This window comes from Symphodus melops (genome assembly GCF_947650265.1).
Source record: "Symphodus melops genome assembly, chromosome: 1".
Lineage (NCBI taxonomy): Eukaryota > Metazoa > Chordata > Actinopteri > Labriformes > Labridae > Symphodus > Symphodus melops.
This window is the reverse complement of record NC_136691.1, coordinates 44,147,680-44,167,025: the sequence shown is the minus strand read 5'-3', so window position 1 is coordinate 44,167,025 and position 19,346 is coordinate 44,147,680. Positions and strand designations below refer to the sequence as shown.

At 36.8% G+C, this 19,346-nt stretch overlaps 1 protein-coding gene across 2 annotated transcripts in view; it reads left to right on the top strand.

Moving 5' to 3' along the window:
• adamts3 (ADAM metallopeptidase with thrombospondin type 1 motif, 3) overlaps window positions 1–19,346 on the top strand; it is a 134,509-nt gene that overhangs the window by 103,535 nt on the left and 11,628 nt on the right. Inside the window, exons 16-19 of one of the 2 annotated variants that reach the window (XM_079351085.1) lie at window positions 3,238–3,318; window positions 8,948–9,111; window positions 10,720–10,876; window positions 12,366–12,498. In XM_079351085.1, coding sequence (XP_079207211.1) covers window positions 3,238–3,318; window positions 8,948–9,111; window positions 10,720–10,876; window positions 12,366–12,498 — 535 coding nt within the window. Of the gene's footprint in view, window positions 1–2,439; window positions 2,524–3,237; window positions 3,319–8,947; window positions 9,112–10,719; window positions 10,877–12,365; window positions 12,499–19,346 lie in introns of both variants that reach the window. The other variant, XM_079351084.1, reaches the window with a different exon arrangement.

Genomic DNA, 19,346 nt, shown 5'->3' with positions numbered 1-19,346 from the left:
AGAGAAGGCAGTTCTGTATCAACGATCCATAGATACCTACCAGACAGGAGAGCTCAAATACTCCCTGGTCAAGTGTATTGTTAGTTACTTTAATGTCTCATTTACATTCACAAGTTAGTTTCAATGCTAGAGTACGGGATGCTACATTAACTTGTTTGTTTTTTAGGAAAATATGTATATTTCTTAATATTTAAAAAATATATATTAAAAAAAATCCAAAACCTTATGTGTTGAATAAATGCGATTGACAATTAATAATGAAAATCCATGTGTAAAGGAAGGAGCCTGCCCTGTTGTCCTGATTTGCATGAGAGCATAGAGATGTTTCTGAAAGTGTGTCAACCTCCTGTAGACCTCTGTGTTTTTTCAAAGTTGATGAAGTGCCGAATTTGCGTAATAAATGAGTCTATCTGCAGGCTGCAGAGTGACAGGGAGGTGTGCTGAGATCCTGTCAGCTGTCAGAGACATCAACCCCCAACAGCATGGTTCATTTGGATTTCAACCTTTATTAATTAGCTGAGAAATAATTGAGTTCCTCTTTTTGATTTATTCATTAATACAGTAAGGGGTTTTCATATTGAAAAGTTTGTTAAGAAAGTGGGCATTTATTTTTCCACCAACTTTTTCAATTCTGACTGCTTCCCTCAGGTAATCTCTGCAGTGCAGTCACACATGGACACACACACCCACACACACGCACAAAAATTATGCACACACATTCCTGATGACAGCTTCTTCTTTCATGAATAATTGGTCTTTAAACTTCTTCAGACACGGTGATGTCAAGAAAGTCGCTGAAGGTCTTCAGAGGAAAAATTAAATAGAACCATTTGAAGATGTTCTTTGTTGAAACTGTCATTATTTATTTTTTCATTTTCTTTACATCTAACTCTCATGTAACCACTGGCATTTCTTAACAGGGAAACAGTTAAGCAAGAGAGCCCAAAAAGAAACCCCTATGTTGGAAAACACAATATGCAAGTATCCAGTGTAACATCACATCCTCTATTATAGCATTGTCTGTCCAGCTTGTAGTGCAGATGGATGCTTAACGCTGTAGAAATGTAGAACATGAGATATAGGCTGCTGTGTCTTCAGTGTCTTGTTACTAATTGGCTATTTAGGCCAGACTTAACTGTCACCATTTTTGTGTCATTATCAAATCAAGTCTTTAAAACTCAAAGTGAGAAGAAGGTCATTATACTGATATGTGTGCTAATTCAATGTAAATGTATCTGGAGCTTCAACAATCCTAGCAAACCAAAATACTTTACTACTCTGAAATATGTTGCATTGAAACAATTTGCAATATTGAACATTAATAGCTGTTTGTGGTATGACTGATCCAACCTGAACTGGCATGATGATGCTCGGTTTAACCTAAGCTTTATGAGAGATTTCTATCGTTCTACAAAAAAAACGCCAGTTGAATGTCATGCTCAGGTGTTGTTATAAAAAGGATAAGGTCATACTGCTGTGTTCCAAAGAAGAAGTGGGACTCTGAAATGTATTGCCTCCTGAATTCAGCAACTGAAATAATGATAAGGGAATGATAAGCTGGCTGTATTTTCAGTGCTGACAAGATGTTAACATTGCCAACCTTAACATAATTCTAATATTTAGCTGCTTCTTGGCTCATTTTGATGCAGGAAACAATAGGAAAGGTGTTAGCTCTCTTAACAGATATGTGCATAATAGAATATGTAGGTTAATGTTGAACATTTTTCATATCTGAAGTGTCTGATTATTTAACGCTAAAATTCTGCAGGCTTTTTCCTATCATCAGACTGCAATCAAGCTTTAATTAATCTTGCCATCACTCCCAGAGGCTATATCTTTGTTAAATGTAATCTGATGGGTTTACAGATTGGCTTGAATTTGAACGCTAACGTTAGCTTTTCTCACAGGAGAGCAAATTAGTTTTCAAATATATTGTTTTACGCTCAAAATTGTTATCCAAAACTGAATCTGCATGATGAATTTTTCTTTTTCTTATCCATCACAATGTGATTAATTCAGAACAATTTATCAGATTTCATTTACACAAATTGAAACCTCCATATCAGAAGTGCTCAGTAAAATAAGCATTTGAGCTGCGCTCGCTACAATGCCACCTGTTGTGGCATGGTGTGAAGCATGTGTCAGTGCAACAGTCATCAACACCTCTGTGGCATTGCTGCGTCAGAACCAGGAGGCCTCAAGTGTAGGCCTGCCTGTCAAACGTGAGGACTAGTAATTACACAGCTGCTGTTCATGTGATTGGCAATGCATCATGCCAACAAAAAAAAAAAAGAAAAGAAAAGTCTCCCACCTCATCCTCTGGTCTGTGCTATGCTAATTAAATGTGCTTCATCTGTAGGTGATGTTGTTACAGAGAAACGGATAAATTGGATGACTTTGACACTAACTAACTGATTCCTTCTTCCACTTATCTTCAAGGGAAAACAAGAGGAGCCTTCTCTTTGCCCAAAGGAGCAAGAAATGTGTTTTTAAATGAAACGGAAGACTCTAAAAATGTACTTGGTGAGTTATGATAGGTTTGTAAGTGGTGGACATCTTGGACAGACGACTTTGCTTCCCTATAGTCTATAAAAACCTGATCTTTATGCCCTATTGAAACCTAGCTGAAAGCTCTTTTCATTCACATTTTTTCTGCAGCAAAACATGAGGACAAAGAAAAGAGAACTTCATTTCCTCCTATGTTTATAAATAGTTCTAAAGGAGAGCCATAATATGTCTAAATCTAGGAGTTCTTTGAATGGGGAGCTTGTTGAGAGCAGACACCCATGTTCAGAGGCTTTAGGTCTCCTCAACGTGTCACTTTTTCAACCTCTGATTCAGATGCGATTTTGTGCACGTCATCCTGCACCCTCTTCCCACATTACTATAATCCAGCTGTCCTTTCAAATAAGGACAAAAGCCTAGGAAAAGAGTCCTTTGATTATGCAACAGATAGATGTGAATGAACTGTGTGTTTCGATAAAAGCTCTCCCTGCAGGCTCTAACAGCGAGAAGGAGAGCCAACGCCGTTTTCAGTTTTTTCCTAGTGTCTTCACACATCTTTGTACTGTAGAGCAAAGTGAACTAAAACTTTTGTAACATGTGATGTCCACCACTGCAAACAAGTAGACTTATTCTTCATCCGCCTTACTCATCTGTCTCTTTTTTTCTTATCTTTCCTAACCCCCCTCTACTGCTTCTGCTGCTGCTGCTCCTCCTGCAACAAACATGGCAAAGGTTACCTTAAGATGTTTCACATTCCTCCCGGAGCAAGACATGTGATCATCCAAGAACACGAGGCCTCCCCTCAAATTCTTGGTAAGTGTGGCTTCCAAAAAAAAAAACACATGAATGAAAAAGGAAGAATGCTCAATACCATCCCCCCGCATTTTTCCCCAGAAGACTAATCCAGAACATATAGTATTGTGTAAAATCATGGATTATGTATTTTGCATAATATATTCCTTTTCACCTCCCAGGCTGAGAAAATGAGTCTTCATATTGGTCATTAGTTATTCATTAATTCATTAACGAGATGTTTGTAGATAAGTGGATTCCCTTTTTATTCTACATATGAGCCTTTATAAGCTATACATTTCCATGACTACATAGTGGGAGAATATAGTCCTTGGAAATATATTTAGAAACTATTTGCAATATTCATAAGCCCAATATGACAAATATGGAATAAGTCCAGATGAAATAGGTTGTTATTGCAATTGTTAGAAAAATTTCTTAAGCATATGCACCAAGTCATACAAAAATAAGTCATCATCAGTTTTTGATGATCAATGTCTTCAGTCGAGAAAAGCAACAGCTGTCTTTAAATATGCTGAATACATGATGATGTTCAAGTGACAAAGTCTGATTTCACTCATGTCTTTTTTAAGCAGTGAGGTAGTAAATATGATTCATAAAGGTCCTGGGGGGGATATTTGATGGTTATTAAACAGACTGGAATCAAGGCTAATGTCTCCTTCTCTGACCTTCAAAAAGAACAACAGGACCGATTACTAATTCTTCATTTTGGAAAACACAATCAAAGGCTGTTTCTGAAGCGTGCTCTGAATTTTCTTGTATGTAAATCTACTCTGAATCATTGGTTTCAGGCATTACTAATAACATCATGAAAAGTCAATGTTGTTGGCGTTTGACTGTTGAAAGGAAGCAGGAACAAGATTTATCTTTGGCAAACGTTTCTTTGCATGAGAGGGAGGAGATGTCTCGCTCAGTCCACAAGGGGCACCAAAATCCACCAAATTTGAGCTTTAAAAAGCGCTAAAACATCAGGCTTGGAAAATAAGCTAAAATGGACGCTGATGCAGAAGTTTTCTGAACCTGTCTTTTTACTCATGCCCAGCTGGGGGCGACTAATGGTTGTGAAAAAGGTGTCAAATTTTAATACAGATGTGGTGTTTAATCAACTTATCACTCAATAATACCCTTGTCAAGTTTAATTTTAAGGTCTATTTCTGTAGTTTTCAGTGTTCCTTGTCAAAACTAGTGATATTATTGTTTTCTAATATGGGCTCATTGCTAGTTTAATAGATAAAAATAAGGTATGCTAATGGGCTATAAGCTACATCTTAAAAGTCCTGCCACAGTAACCTGTCTTTGCTGTCTGTCTTGGCTAGGACACTTTTAAAAAAAGATAGATTTTTTTTCATGAATTTCTTCCCTGTTTAAATACATGTTAAATAATATCTGTTAATATTTATTTTGGAGTTGCTCCTTCATGTGTACCAACATTGTCTCTGTCCAAAGTTGTGTGCCTTTATTCGTCGTGTCTCCCTTTTGTTACTCGTTTAAATATGAAGCTAAATAATGCAGCCTAAGATGAACCAACACGATTCAACAAACCTTCAAAATTAAACAACTTCAAGCAAAGTACAGGGTAAAAGTTTTTTTTACAGCAATAGGACTGATGGATCTCTATAAAGACGTTTTCAGTCATGGCTTATGTGAAACAGGGCAGCATCGATCTCCTAAGCAAGAGGCAGCAAGATTTTTAAGGACCTCTCCAAGTTTAGGATGAAAGACTTTCCCTTTTTTTATCAACCGTTTTCATCCAGGGATAAAAAGGACAGACGTGAAGAAGAGATCCATAACCTAAAGAAAAATGGTTTGAAGTAACAGTAAAAAATATTTAAAAAAAAAGTCTAAGACACTGTGTAACCTTACCACAGAGCAATGCTTCAGAGGCCGTTGTACTTCTGAAGGTATTGAACAGTCTCGACAAAAAACCTTCCAGTAACATACACTGTTGTTTCTTCTTTTACAATAAACCTACAGTACGCAAACAAGACGTCTAATCTATATAATATAGATTATATCAGAATATATGTGATATTAAAAAAAATATTCACTGCCTGCGGCTCATGTTGCAGTAAATAAATGTTTAAACAAGTTTAAAATGTTCCACATGCTTTGGGGGCTGGTTTAGCTCAGTCTGTAGAGCAGGCAGCCCATGTACAGAGACTATTGTCCACGTCACACTGGTCACAGGTCAGACTCTAAATCCTCAAGCTGTTATATGGGTGTCATCCTCCACTCTCTCTCTCTCTCTAACATTTGCTGTCACAAAAGAACATAATAATAAGCAAATGTTACTATGGCAACAATAGGAGAACATGCAAGTTTTCCCTTTCCTGGATTTTATTATAATGAATTCAAGAGGATTTATTTATAGAACCAGTTATCTCATATCTTTAGTTTGCCTCAGGGGAGCTTAACTGTTACTGCACAATTAGGGAAACTAAAAGCATCTCTTAGACTAATTCAGTAAAAAAAGAAACAATCATTTTCTATTTAGAATGACAGTGATATATGGAGGGAGTCTGCCCTGTGCCACAGAGATTGTCTTTTTATTTCCTGCTCAGGGATTAATATCTGATATAAACAGCTGGGAAAGAACCACAGTGTCTCATCTATCCACTGCCCAGCTATATAATGACAAGCAAATGGCATTTCTCATCATCCATATATAGAACAGTATCATATAATTTTAAGTTTCAATCTGATTATAGGGTCAACAGCTTATTAAAGGCTGCTGATCCCTGCTTGTTTGGGTGAAAGTTCTTCTACAAGCTTTGTACGAGTGATCATTGCCAATCATCTGTCTCTGTCTGTCTAATGAGACTCAATCATAGACATTTAAGCGGGTTATTCTAAAAGGGAAATGCATGAGACGGGAAAGATGCTGATTTTAAATATATGCATTATTAGGGAAGAGATTAAAAATAAGAACCCTTTATGCAAATGTATACTTTTTGCATAAAAGTGCATAAAAGAAGGTACAGACAAGCAGTATAAACTAAGGGGGCTGTTAACTGCTATGTTTAATTTAAATTATCCTTAAATATATATTTTTTTGTCATGTAAAAATAGTTGCACAAATATTGAGGTAAAACAAATGTAGTTACCACTTAATACAATTTCTAGAATTTTTTATTTTTTTTTAAACTTATAAAAACATGAACTTTGAACAAATGACCCTAACATCTTCACACTAGTTAAGATGCGCCTTAGTTTGAGTTCTTGGAGTGAGCTCCGATAATCATCTAACTCAGATAGAATACTGATCTGGGAGGTTGTCGATATATAAAAGCTTTGAGGTGCAAACTGATGACTATATTTCTTTCTTGAAAACTAAAAGCAAAAACTCTTAGGGCGATGTTACTTTCAGATTTCCCCTTACTGTCTGTTGCTTTGAGCCCATTGGCTTATAACAAAAATAAAGCTGGGGTAAATGGAGAAAAAAAAGAAGCAATAAACACATCTTCCCCCTTCTAAACAATTCAATGTTCACTGCCTAATTTCTAAAGTTTTCTCATGTAATATGCAACAAAAAGTGACAATAGTCAAACTAAATATAAAAAGAAAAATGACTAAATACTATTTAAAAACACAACAATCCAAACAAAAATGGAAACTAATTTCAAATGAAAAACAAGGGTGCCAGGCTTAGGAAGTCATTACAGAAACAATGTTTTTATAGTTGATTCATACAGCAAACCAAATATCATATCAGTGCATGAGAGCAGGATGTTAAAAGTAGGCAAAAAGGGTAATGTTAAACTACTAGACCCTGTGAAGTTAAAATATTTTAACCAAAGTACATCACAAACTGTGTGACCAAAAATCATTAATTTCAGTCCAATCATTGTGTCAGAGTCATTCCAGTAAATCTTCCAACAAAAAGACTGAAACATCCTTCCACTGTCATTACCCAGAATACTTAAAGACAATATAGCCACAATATAACACAGTCAGGGTTCATGGAGAGTTCTCTTGTGTCATTAAAACAATGAAAGGTCCAATGAGTGGTCAGTGTGAGTGTTGAAGCCTGAAGGTTGCTGCTCTGTGATCCAGGAAAAAACTGAACTCTACTAGATGACATAGCTTCCATCATCACAAAGCATCATTCACTGAAAAACTTGTGGAACAAAGCTTGCAGCTCTAAAACTCTCTATAACAGAAACTGTGTAAGAAAAAAAAAAAAATTGGAATATTGCAATCTTTCTCTCAGAATGGATTTTTGATGTTGCGTGTACCTTGAGTTCGCATCATGAGACATATTCCTCTGCGGTAGTTCTAGTAACAGCATCCATCCTGTATGTCTTTATCTCAAAATGACATGCACTGATGGATGACAGAAGATGTTTTCAACTTTCTTACATTTCAAGAATTCCCTCTGTAACGTATGTCAATCTGTCAAACGCTTCATATAGAAGATACTGTAGCACTATGGGCCTGTCCTTAAGCGAAACATGTTTCCACATTAAAAACTGTACATATACTTGAATTTAAAATGGTAACTTAGAGAACAGGTGTCAGAGGAAAACCGCTATTGACTGCATTTGTAGGATTGACCTGCTTGAAGTTATTTTTCTGGTGCTGAGGGCTGAAACATTAACAATAACCTTGTTCACTTTTAAAACAACAAATTGGTCAGCAATGGACTTGATATAAAATGTAATTTCAGAAATGTCTACTTATATTCACTATTTCGTGATAAAGTCAAATGAGGTATTTAGAAAGGAGAAAAGGATCCATTAAAGTGTTGATCAGGGCTAAGAGATGAGTCAAATAAGAACAGGACTTAGAGGATTATGAAGCACTTCAACAAAATACAACTTTAGAAAAATGTTGTTCTTCAACATAAAATAGATATACTACCAAATGTTTGGTGTTCTAAACCAAGGCAAAATAACCTGTCCACATAATACAGACAGCAGGTTTAGACGTCTGAAAAACAAAAATATTAGATTTAGTTTTGAAAGTTTTTTATATTTAGTTCAATGAAGACCAAATGAGTAGAGCTAGATTAAATCTATATGTTCAATATAAAACCCTGCACTACTCATTTTTATATATTTGAGATTTGTATTGAAAAAAAACAAGCAAACACAAAGGAAATACAATCAGCAACTTTAATGAAATACAAAATCCCCAAAATAAAAATAATTCTACCTACAAAGAAAGGAAGGTCTAAATTCTTCTGAATAACGATAATAATATTAAACATTCGATTGTTGTCAAGTTTAAGTTAAGTTGCTCCTGGACTAACTTGCAGGACATAAAACTGAGGTTTATTTCCATCACTCACAAATAATGATGCAGGCATTTATAGTAGACTAAAGCACCAGACGACAAGATGTGCAGCAGTGACATGGGTCTTAGCTAATTTGCACCCTTAGGTCACATTTCAAACTAAATTTAGCCTCTCTCTTTCACATCAGTCATTTGCAGCTTGTTTTATATGACTTGAAATTAATTTCCAAGCACCATCATCCCAAACAAGTGACAAGGGTTACAGAATTTCCATGAATCATCCTTTTGAGAGCACAATTTGAGCTTTTATCCTCGGAGTAATTCAAACTGTATAATTGATTGAGTAAAGCCATTTTGACTTTGTCAGCTGCTCATGAAATATGACTGATTACAGCAATCAAGAACCAGGCGACAGGGCATTACATCCTCAACGGAAAAGGAGAGGACGTCAAGTCCAGAAGCTTCATCGACTTGGGTGTGGAGTGGCACTACATCATCGAGGAAGATGTGGAGACGCTGCACACTGACGGACCATTGCATGACCCAGTGGTGGTTCTGGTAATAATGTGTCCCTTTTCATCAAATGTGATATTTAAATGATCCAAAAGGCTATTTGCTTGATAATGAGCACTGTGTAAAAGAAGTAGGTCAATAATTTAGCTTAATCTCAGGCCAGTCTCATTTTAGCATCAATATATGTTAGATTTGAATGAACAAAACTCGTGATTTGACTGATGATATAGTAATTAACATTTTGTCTACAATGAAGCCAGATTTTAGTGACTTTTGGAGGAAAAGCAGGGATAATATTTTTTTTAAGCAAGTTGAAAACAAATAAAAGAGAGATACAAAATGAACAAGGCACCACTTACCATCCTCTTAAGAAATGTGACTTCAAAGTATGGAAAAGGTTCCAGTATGCGTAGTGCTCTAGAAAAAGAATATTACAAAAAAGATATATTATATAGCTAATAGGAAATCAATTGCCTGGAAGAAGACTTTAAAGTAATAAGGTCAAAGCTCTTGGAGGGTATCAGTAGTCAAATAGCACTCCCTCTGAACGTTGGGGGTCTTTCTCCTGCTGAGGCCTGAAAGAGTTCTTGAAGGGTTCATTAATCAGTCCCAGTAGTCTTCTAAGCATGGATGAGCTTGGTCTGACTATGAAAGAAAGGACCTCATCTCAGTCATAAATAAAAAATGGTTGTTCCACACGTTACTTGAGCATCTAATGGATGGTCTAAAACAAAGCTGCACCAAGCTCGCCTCACATTCATTAATTTACTGCCAGGTAAAACAGAAGATTAATGCTGACAGTGCAAGGCGTGGAAGGCGAAGTTAAACAGGTCTCTCAATTTAAATAATTAAAATTGACGACATTCATTACAACATCAAGAACGACAATGACGCACATAAGAACGTCTGTAACAGCAGGCCTTCTTAGCACATAAAGCTATGTGCTCTTTGAGTAAAGTATGATATAACTGAATATAAAGTTGCCTGTGTAAAAAATCCGTGGAGTTATATTTTTTTTGTACACCGGCAGAAACAAATGAGAACTTTTGCACTTTTGTTCACAGTCTTAAAGCAATAAACTTTATTTTTATGTTTTGTTTTGTCTTCACTGGTAATTTTCTCAAAAGTAAACATGTAATCAATAGATAAAGCAATAGGTAAAATTATACAAACTATGATGATTTATTTAAGAATAAAGTTGTTTCAAACAAACTTTCACAAATAACTTTTCTAAGAAAAAGGATATATTATATCTTCCAAGTTTCCAATCTTTTCCCGTTCCTGCAGTTGTTCTATTTAATTAAATATTGTTGCTTCCTCTGCAACCCAATTTTGGATAAGTGGACAAAATGTATTTTTGCCAGCCATTTTCATTCAGAATCAAACTCTCGAATCCACTCTGCACAAGCCCTGACAAACTTTTCTGCTCCAAAGGAAAACACAGAAACAGCAGACAAAATCAGGGAGGAAGACATTTGTGTAGACTACACCATGAGAGGTTATTTCTTATCTTGAACATGAAACATCTAAAATTGTGAGCTGTGATTATAACAAACTTCTTAGTTATTGTTGTTCTATCTTTCTTAGAAACATATTATTGCAGATTGTCCTATAATGACAATTGATCTGTTGTGTTTTCCTCTTCATATGCAGATTGTACCCAAGGACAATGAAACACGGTCTACTTTAATGTACAAGTACATCATCCATGAAGACTCAGTACCTGTCAACAACAACAACGTCATCCAGGAGGACACGTACGAGTGGGCTCTTAAGAGCTGGTCTCCGTGTTCCAAGCCTTGTGCTGGAGGTAATATATAGTGTTTTAATTAGCATGGATCATGCTTTGGTTATTTTTCTTTATACTTCTGTTGCAATTAGAAAACCTTCAAATAATAATAATAAGAATCTGATCATCTAGTATTGTACAAGTCTGAGGCAAAAAGAAATATGTTATGCAAGTGGACTACTTACTGGCCCTTGTGTGATTGTTGAGACAGTTGTGCATGGACAGGCTGAATTTATGAGTGTTTTCCATTGTTTTGGCAGCTAATGCAAAGAAACTGTTTTTCACTAAGTCTTAGAAAGCATGTTCAACGATGTTCGATGTTGTTAAAGCATATTAAAGCAGCATCTTTGCCTATACCAGAAATAAAACCCAGAAACCGTAACTAACTCTAACTGTATTTTTAAAAGGAACCCTTCATACTTTATGACTACGGGGAAAAAAATAGCATTGAGACCCTAAAACACACAAACTTTAGAAAATCGACAATATTGCTTTGGAAATTTGCAAGCTCTGACTTCAGATAAGGATGATTTAGCAGACTCGGAAGACTTAAGATGAAGAAGTTTATAAAAGACTCATGAGGAGAATGAGCTCACAGAACAGTGTATCACTTTGTCTTGCTGAGACTCTCCCAAAGGCTTTACATATATCCATGTTATTTAGGACTGTAAACTACAGCATGGATTGTTTTATATTTTATCTAAAGCTAAACCACTTGGTTGTGGTAGCTTCCAAACAACCAAACTGGACTCAACTTTGATATACAATATAAATCAATAGTATTCAAAATCCCAATCTCCCAGAACGACTGAGTGTCTTGCTGAATGAGCTACGCTAACACGGCTACAAGTCCAACTGATCAGAAAACTTACACCCTCTCTCGATACAGCTCCATATTTTATATGGCCAAACCAACCAATCAGGTATTTGTATATGTATTATTCAGAAGTGGAATTTTTAGATTTCTTGAATCGACAAGGAAAAACTAAAATACCTTTCTTTTTGAAATTTTTGGTAAAAGTAGGATATTTGGCTTAAGTGGAACCGGCTGCCTAGAACTGGCCTCGCTTGCTAGTCTAGTCCCAGCTGACTCTGCTCTGACTGACGTTGGTAATAGTGGAAAAAACCTAAATGATGTCTTTACAGAAAAGTACAAAAATTGCAATTTTGTGCAAAAGATAATAATTAATTATTAATTAGTAATAAAATTGGGAAAAATGGCGAGACAGCCAAAAAATGATAGCCGTGTTGTTATGATAGCATTACTGGAGTGTTTAGTTTAGTTTAGTTCAGTTTAACAAAACAAGCTAACTGAAGTCATATTACCATTTTATCAGAGACCTTTAGAAAAAGGAACAGAATACAAAAAAAGAGAAAACGTGAGCAGGTGTTCAATGCCTGCTTTTTAAACTGATTAAAAAGTTATCTCCACTTATTCTCAAAGGTTTCAGGGTCTTTTGTTTGGATTATACAGCAATTTTAAACTAAAACATGTTGGCTCCTTTCTCAGGGTTCCAGTACACAAAGTATGGCTGTCGAAAGAAAGGAGACACAAAAATGATCCATCGAGGTTACTGCGACACCAACAAGAAACCAAAACCCATCCGCAGAATGTGCAATCTCCAGGACTGCACCCAGCCTCAGTGAGTCTCCTTCACCTCCCTCTCAAGTAGTATTTTATATACTTTATTACAAGGTAAAATTCTGGTTTTACACTCTGTTATGGAGAGACATGCTTCTCACGCACATGCACAAACAGGACCTGTGAACATGTATTAGTGGAGAGATGTCAGTGGGGCTTGTACACACTAATACACATGAAGTGCACCAGGGCAGTTGGGTGTTTTAGGGCCTTGCTTAAGGGTTTATCTTTAAGTATTAGGCATCATAACTTGAACCAAAGACCTTCCGCTTCCTAACCCAAGTCCCTACAGAATGAGCTACTGCCACCCCAAGTTAGAGATTTGAGATGTTCTTTCAACTGGTGCCCCAGTCCATTTAAAAATCTGAAAATTGACGAGCATTATGACTAATGTTCTCTGTATAGAGTGTACACACTTAATAATGCTTTTGCTTGGTTCAGTGCTGTGAGGATGGGCTGGTTATGTGGATGTTAACAGCTTTGATTTAGAAATGCAGCTAAAGGTTTTAGAATTTGAGTACTGTACTTATGCAAAAAGGGGAGGACGTGTGAATGTGATAAATAAAAAGATAGCTCTCAGCAGATGCCTTGCCTTTTACACCCTGTTCACACATTAGCTCTCGCGTCAGCAGGCTCTCTGGTGTTGAGTAGGTCAGTTACACACTCAGCTCTAATTGGACAGTTATTCTTTCTCATTCACAAAACCACTGGAGCACAACCAATGTTGTTCATTTCCAGATAGTAGTTTTCCCATTAATTATTTCAGGTCCCACAGTATTGTGTTTTTGACAGCAATGGCATTATCTTGATTGTTGAGCTGCAGCTTATCACTTCTGACAGCTCTGCTTTTCAAAGGCCATCTAAGTAAGAGTGAGCAGAGTTAGTAGTGGCATGTTCCTCTCTCTCTCAAGCAATACTACAATAACAAACAAAGGTAATGTAAGTACTCGAAAATAACATTTATAATACAGGTAAAGTTCTATTTAAAAGACTCAATATGTAGATTACGTTGCCAGGAGGCTCTCTAGCAATTCTACAACAACAAAGATGATGTTGAGGGTAGCGGTGAATCATTGGAGTTATCTCTGCCACTCCATTTCATTTCTGTATTGAGGCAAGAGCATCAGTCTAAAGTTACACTTCTTTTGTTTGTTTCAAAGGCCCCAAATTATACCCTTTAGGGGATTCATATATCTGTTTTATGTGCCTACTAAAGTACGTTCACAATCACTAATGTTCGAAAAAAGTGTTTTCATGTACTGCCGCTCCATGCTAATCTGACTGTATTTCTAACGCTCAGAATCCCCCCCGAAAAGAAAAAGGAAAGGGTCCCCTCGTGAGCCACGTCTGATCTGATTGGTCGGCCGATCTGCTCTCTCACAGTTGGTCAGTCGTTAGGCTTTGTTTTGGGTTATGTCCGGCCTCTTTTACTTTATTAGGAATGCTAAGGTCAGTCCAAGGGGAGCTTGTGCTTGCTATAATAAGCTAATGGGCTTGGATCACTAACCCATTTTCATCGAGGAGGGTTATGGACTGAGCATTTCATGCTGCTATTGCTACTGCTATCAGGAGGACGTAGGAAAAGACGCATTTCCATGGACTTTGAATTTTTGCAAATAGATGTGCCTGCCTACACATGCAAAAGACACCTAGAAAACAGACTAAAGAGCACATGAAGAAAATCATAATATGGGACCTTTAACATGCTGTAGCACTGTGCTTAAGTCTGCAGAGCACAAGAGATGGAGAAAGTGAAACACACACACACAATCAGTACTCCATCAAATAACATTGCTCTTAACCCTTCATTAGGTTCCTATGTGGACTTGAACCCCCATAGTCCAGGCCAAGGTCAATAAACCTCTACAAGGCTTCTGCAGGAATGATGTTACACTGTGTAGCCTTAAAGCTTCTGTAAACCATGTGCCTGTTCAGGTCTGCTTTTTATAAATAATTCCTTTCAGTGTGACTTGTTACACAAGTAATGAGTTGTCGCAGGAGATCCCTCATTTCACCCTGCTGTGAATTCTAACAAATCAATTAATAGTGTTGACAAAGTTCCCCTCAGGTTGAAAACACACTATTTTAACATTAGCAGGGGTGTAAGAGCAAGAGAGAGAGAGAGAGAAAAGAGCAAACTGTGACTAAATACATGGGACAGAAAAAAAAGCCTGCAGGTAAAACACATGCTTTGAAAGAGAAAGCACGAGCTAATCTTGGTGGAGGCTAAAAACAACTGACATGAGCGAGAAGTTAAACATAACCTCCCCTAAAAAAAACTGCAGCCAAAAGCGTCCATTTAGATCTCACAGCTGTGCAGCGCTGTTTCTTTAAACCAACATAAACGCGAAGAGACGCTGCAATGTACTAAGCTTAAGACCTCACAGTGAGCTCATGTTTACTCACCACCTGTTCTGTTCAGCTTTAAACCAAAGGGAGAGGGAGAGGTGAGTGAGGTGGGAAATAAAAGCTGCAGTGATGCTTAATAAAACACTCACTCCTTTGTTCAGGAAACCATTTGTACTTCTTTCTCAACTGATGTTAAATCAATCACACATCGAAACTGATGACATATTAAAATAAAAGTTTTGTATTAAAAAAACTAGGCGTTCTGCATCTCAATGCCAATAAACTGTATCTAGTCAAAAGTGGTCCTTGTGAGACTTTTCTTGTCTGTTATCAATGCTAACTCCATGGCTCTAGGGATGAGCTCACCAAACTTTGATCAATAATAAAATACCACTGGAATGATTCAGTAGTAATTTAAAAAATAAAAAGTGGATGAAACCTGGAGAAGTTTGGTAATAGCTGACTTTCTTTTGTGTCACTTAAAATTAAGGTTTTTAAAATCATAAAAATTAAATCTGTTTATCATCAACATGTTAAAGTTTTCAATAGCAGGGTGTTATCAAACAAACCTAAGCATTTAGCTAACAGCTAAGTAGCTAAAGTACATAACCTCTAGCATAGACGAACATGCATGAAAACAGCCAAACATTAGCCATTGCACATCTAAAACCTGCATCATCATCATGTATTGACATGATGTGAGTTCATGAGTATGCCACCCATTTTCCCGGCTCAACATTGCATCCCTTCACACATATGCTTTATAATTGTACAATTGGTGTCATAATTATTCTACAGATAACTAATCCTTTTAACTGTGTGGTCTGACCAACATGGCCTCATAATAAATCCCATTAAAACAGAGGAGGTTTGGTAGCACACAGTATGCACCTCCTCCAGTGATCATTCACAATAGACATATTAAACAGTGCTCATCATTGACATACTGTATTTGGGAGTATACATAGACAGTGCTCTTTTCCTGGCCCACCATGTGGATTACCCTCTGTAACAAGGTCCAACAAAGGATTTATGTTTAAAAAAATATTTCACCTTATCTTCTGCTCCATTGTCCAGAGTGTCCTGCAATACAGACGCCCAGTCTAGTTGTGTGGCCTCTAAATCCAGTGAAAGTCTTGGAAACTAAGACTCCTGGGTATCTGCTCTCAGATATTGGCTCGCTGTATTGAGCACTCTTTGCTGAGCTGCAATAAGCTCACCCTCAGACTGGCTGGGAAGATAGCCTCCAAGCCTTCTCATGTCCTACATGAGGAATATCAGCTCCTGTCCCCTGGGAGGCGTTTTAGGGTGCCAAACTATAAAAGGGAACAAGTATATACACTCTTTCATTCCTCACTCCATATCACTGCTGAATGAAAAGTAGAGCAGAGGCTGGCCAAACCCCACCCCACATCATTAATGTACTTGACCTGGGCTGCACATAGACTGTGAGCACTTAAAGGCTTCATGAACTATTTCATGAAGATTCCCCTCACATCATGTATATATCTATGTCACTACTAATCTGTGTTTTTTAATGTAATTTGTGCTGTTTTTACATTCCGTCTTTTGAGTGTGATGTGATTTATTGGGATGCGAGGATTTCTGAGTTTGTAATGCAAGACAAATTTCCGTGTAACGGGACAAGTAAATGTTATGTTATCTTAACTTCAGGCTCCTTGATTTACATTGATTTACAACTCCCCAACCAGGTAATAAAGACCCCTGGTTGGGGAGTTTTGGTTTGGTCGAACAATTGAGACACACTTTTAAAGATTTTACAATGAATCATCCTGTATTTGTATGTTGCTGAGGTTTTTTTTTTTTGTTTTGTTTTTTTTTCAAAGTATGTTCTGTATGTATGGACATTCTGTGCAGTTGTCCATTGGTCCCACATAAACAAATGTTATAGGTCGTCTTGTTGTTTATTACTAAAATAAAGTGTCATTTAATTTCTATGACCTGGTGGGGCTACCAGCTCTCTGAGAGCTTTCCCTGTTTCTTCTGCTTCTCCTTTGACCGACTTTGACTGACTTTCTAATTTGGTGCCAAACTTGGTCAGAGTGATGGAGACAGACCTTTGAACGGAAAGGCGAATTCCCTCAAAAGCTGGCCTGATTTTTTTTCTTTATTCTTTTCATTTCCAGGCTCACTACCTTGCTTCATGACTTGAAGTGTCTATCCTTACTTTAGTTAAGAAGAGGACTGAGAGTTCAGGCAAACATAAAAAGTGAGAGGAGCCAGAGGAGATAAGAAATGTCAGGGAGTAAATTTAGGATGGTGTGCCTGCAAAAGATAAGAGTCCAGCCCTGACGTTAAAGAATAATATACAATTTGTAGTGCACAATTGTTTTTTTAACTCAGTCGATCCCATAATCTCCCAGCTCTTGTTTAAAAAAAAATCTGCATTAAGATAGCATTAAAGATTTGTCTCCTTAAACACTTCACAAATGTTTACCTGTGAGTAAAATAAAAAAATTTGATAACTCACTAATGCATTTAAGAACTATTTTGCAAACACATTAAACCTCTCAAACAACTCGATACAATGGCTTAAATTTTATTTCACAAAGTTCTACCTGGATGGCAGAGCTTTCTATGTAAAATCATGTCTGATGAAGAGCAAGGGCCCAAAATGTTACATGTGAGAGTCCATTAAATTTGATTTATTGGAGAAACTTCTGGTGTGCGGACTTAGTACTTTCTCTTTAAAGTGACCATTTCAGAAGTCATTAAACCCATTTATTCAGATGTATACCCCACTGACAGAGAAGTGGGAGAATCTTGGAGTTACACACCAGACATGTAGCTGCTGGAGCTGGAGATGAACCAACCCTCAATCTTTCGGTTAGGAGATGACCGACTGAGCAAAGGGGCGGCTGTGGCTCATTTGGTAGAGTACACAGCAAAGGCAGAACCCTATCATTGCTTCCAAAAAGTCAAGTGTCCTCCTACTCAGGCTTTTCCGGCATTGTTTAACCCATTTTTAATTGATAGAAATAAAACTGCACACACCAAGTTAACGAATAATCAAATGCAGATGATAGTGATAGTGAGAACCACAGGTGAAAAATTATTTACAAAGCAGAAGTGTAGAAAAATGAGTGGCTGAGCCAGAAACTGCTATATACTGACAATACATACTGCAGTGCATTCGAACCGGATGGTCAGTGTGCTATTAGCAACACAATCATCAGTTACATACAGTATTTCCAGTCTAAGCTACATTGAATAAACTAGCACCAGGATGGCGAGTATTATCAACAATATACACCTGTTCATTACTAATCCAGCTGTGCGGATATTTGAATATTATGGTACAGTTACTTTTGGTGGTTGACAGTGAATAAGTTGTGTGAAGTTGACCTTTTGGTTAAGCTTGACTTCTGAAAATTAACCTGGATGCCTGAACCCTTTCATACTTTTCACCAATTCAAATGTAGGAATGAGCTATAAAGTAGAACATATTGAGTCAAATAGGAAAAGATTGAAGTTTTCCTAATAAATGTCTTTTAACTCAAACAACAGAATGTGGTGTATGCTCCCCCATCTATCTAAACTCAGTCATAGTTTCATTGGGGAATCTTTATATTTGAGCGCCCAAATTAAATGTTAATGATTGTTTGTTTTTTAATTTAAAGTCCTAAACAAAACAAAATCTGTGTCAAATAAGCAATGTTTAAAAATATGCATTTGTAGAATTATTGAATTAACCCAAATGATAATAGATCTTGTGACTTGCTTTGAGGAACTTTTTGACTTCCTAAATTGATCTGTTGCTGTATGTGGAGGAGTCATCATGAGAAAATTGGCCTCAATCTTGGCTTTTGTTGAATCTTAACTTTGTCTCGGAACAAAAAGTCAAAACCCTTGAAAGAGTGTGTCAGCATTCATAGTGCTCAGGCTTTGTGTTCAGTTAACTTTTCAGCGCAGCATGCTAATTCTATGTACGCTTTTTCTATACAAAATCAATGAATGGTCTGTTCAAAGCTTTTCACATCTGCTTCTGAACTGCGTACTTAAATCGTTGCTGGCCTTTAAATAAGCCTGAAATGTTTCACTTTCTATTGTATCTACCTATTTTCCTGTATTAATACATCCCATGTATACAGGCTGGATGTGATGGCTGGTTTATGCATTATGTGAAGTGTTTTTATCTCTGACCTGATAGTTCATCTTTTGCCAAGAAACTCACAGAAAAATATCCAACTAAATACAACAAAGGGAAGCAAAAATAGCCCTTCTCTGAAAGCACAAGCATCCCTTCAATTAGCCTGAGAACTATTTTCACTCCAGTTAAAGTTTCAGTACATACAGTCATACATTTTGAGAGTGTTTTCGACTTTAGATTAGTTAACATAAAATAAAAAGAGATGGTTTAGGAACCAAATACAATTAGATAATCTCAGGTTGCTGCTAGAATCAAGTTTGCCCCTGGTTTGTTCATTAACCAGAAAAGTTTTTAACAAGGAAGTTTTGAGCAGATGTTGGTGTGTGACA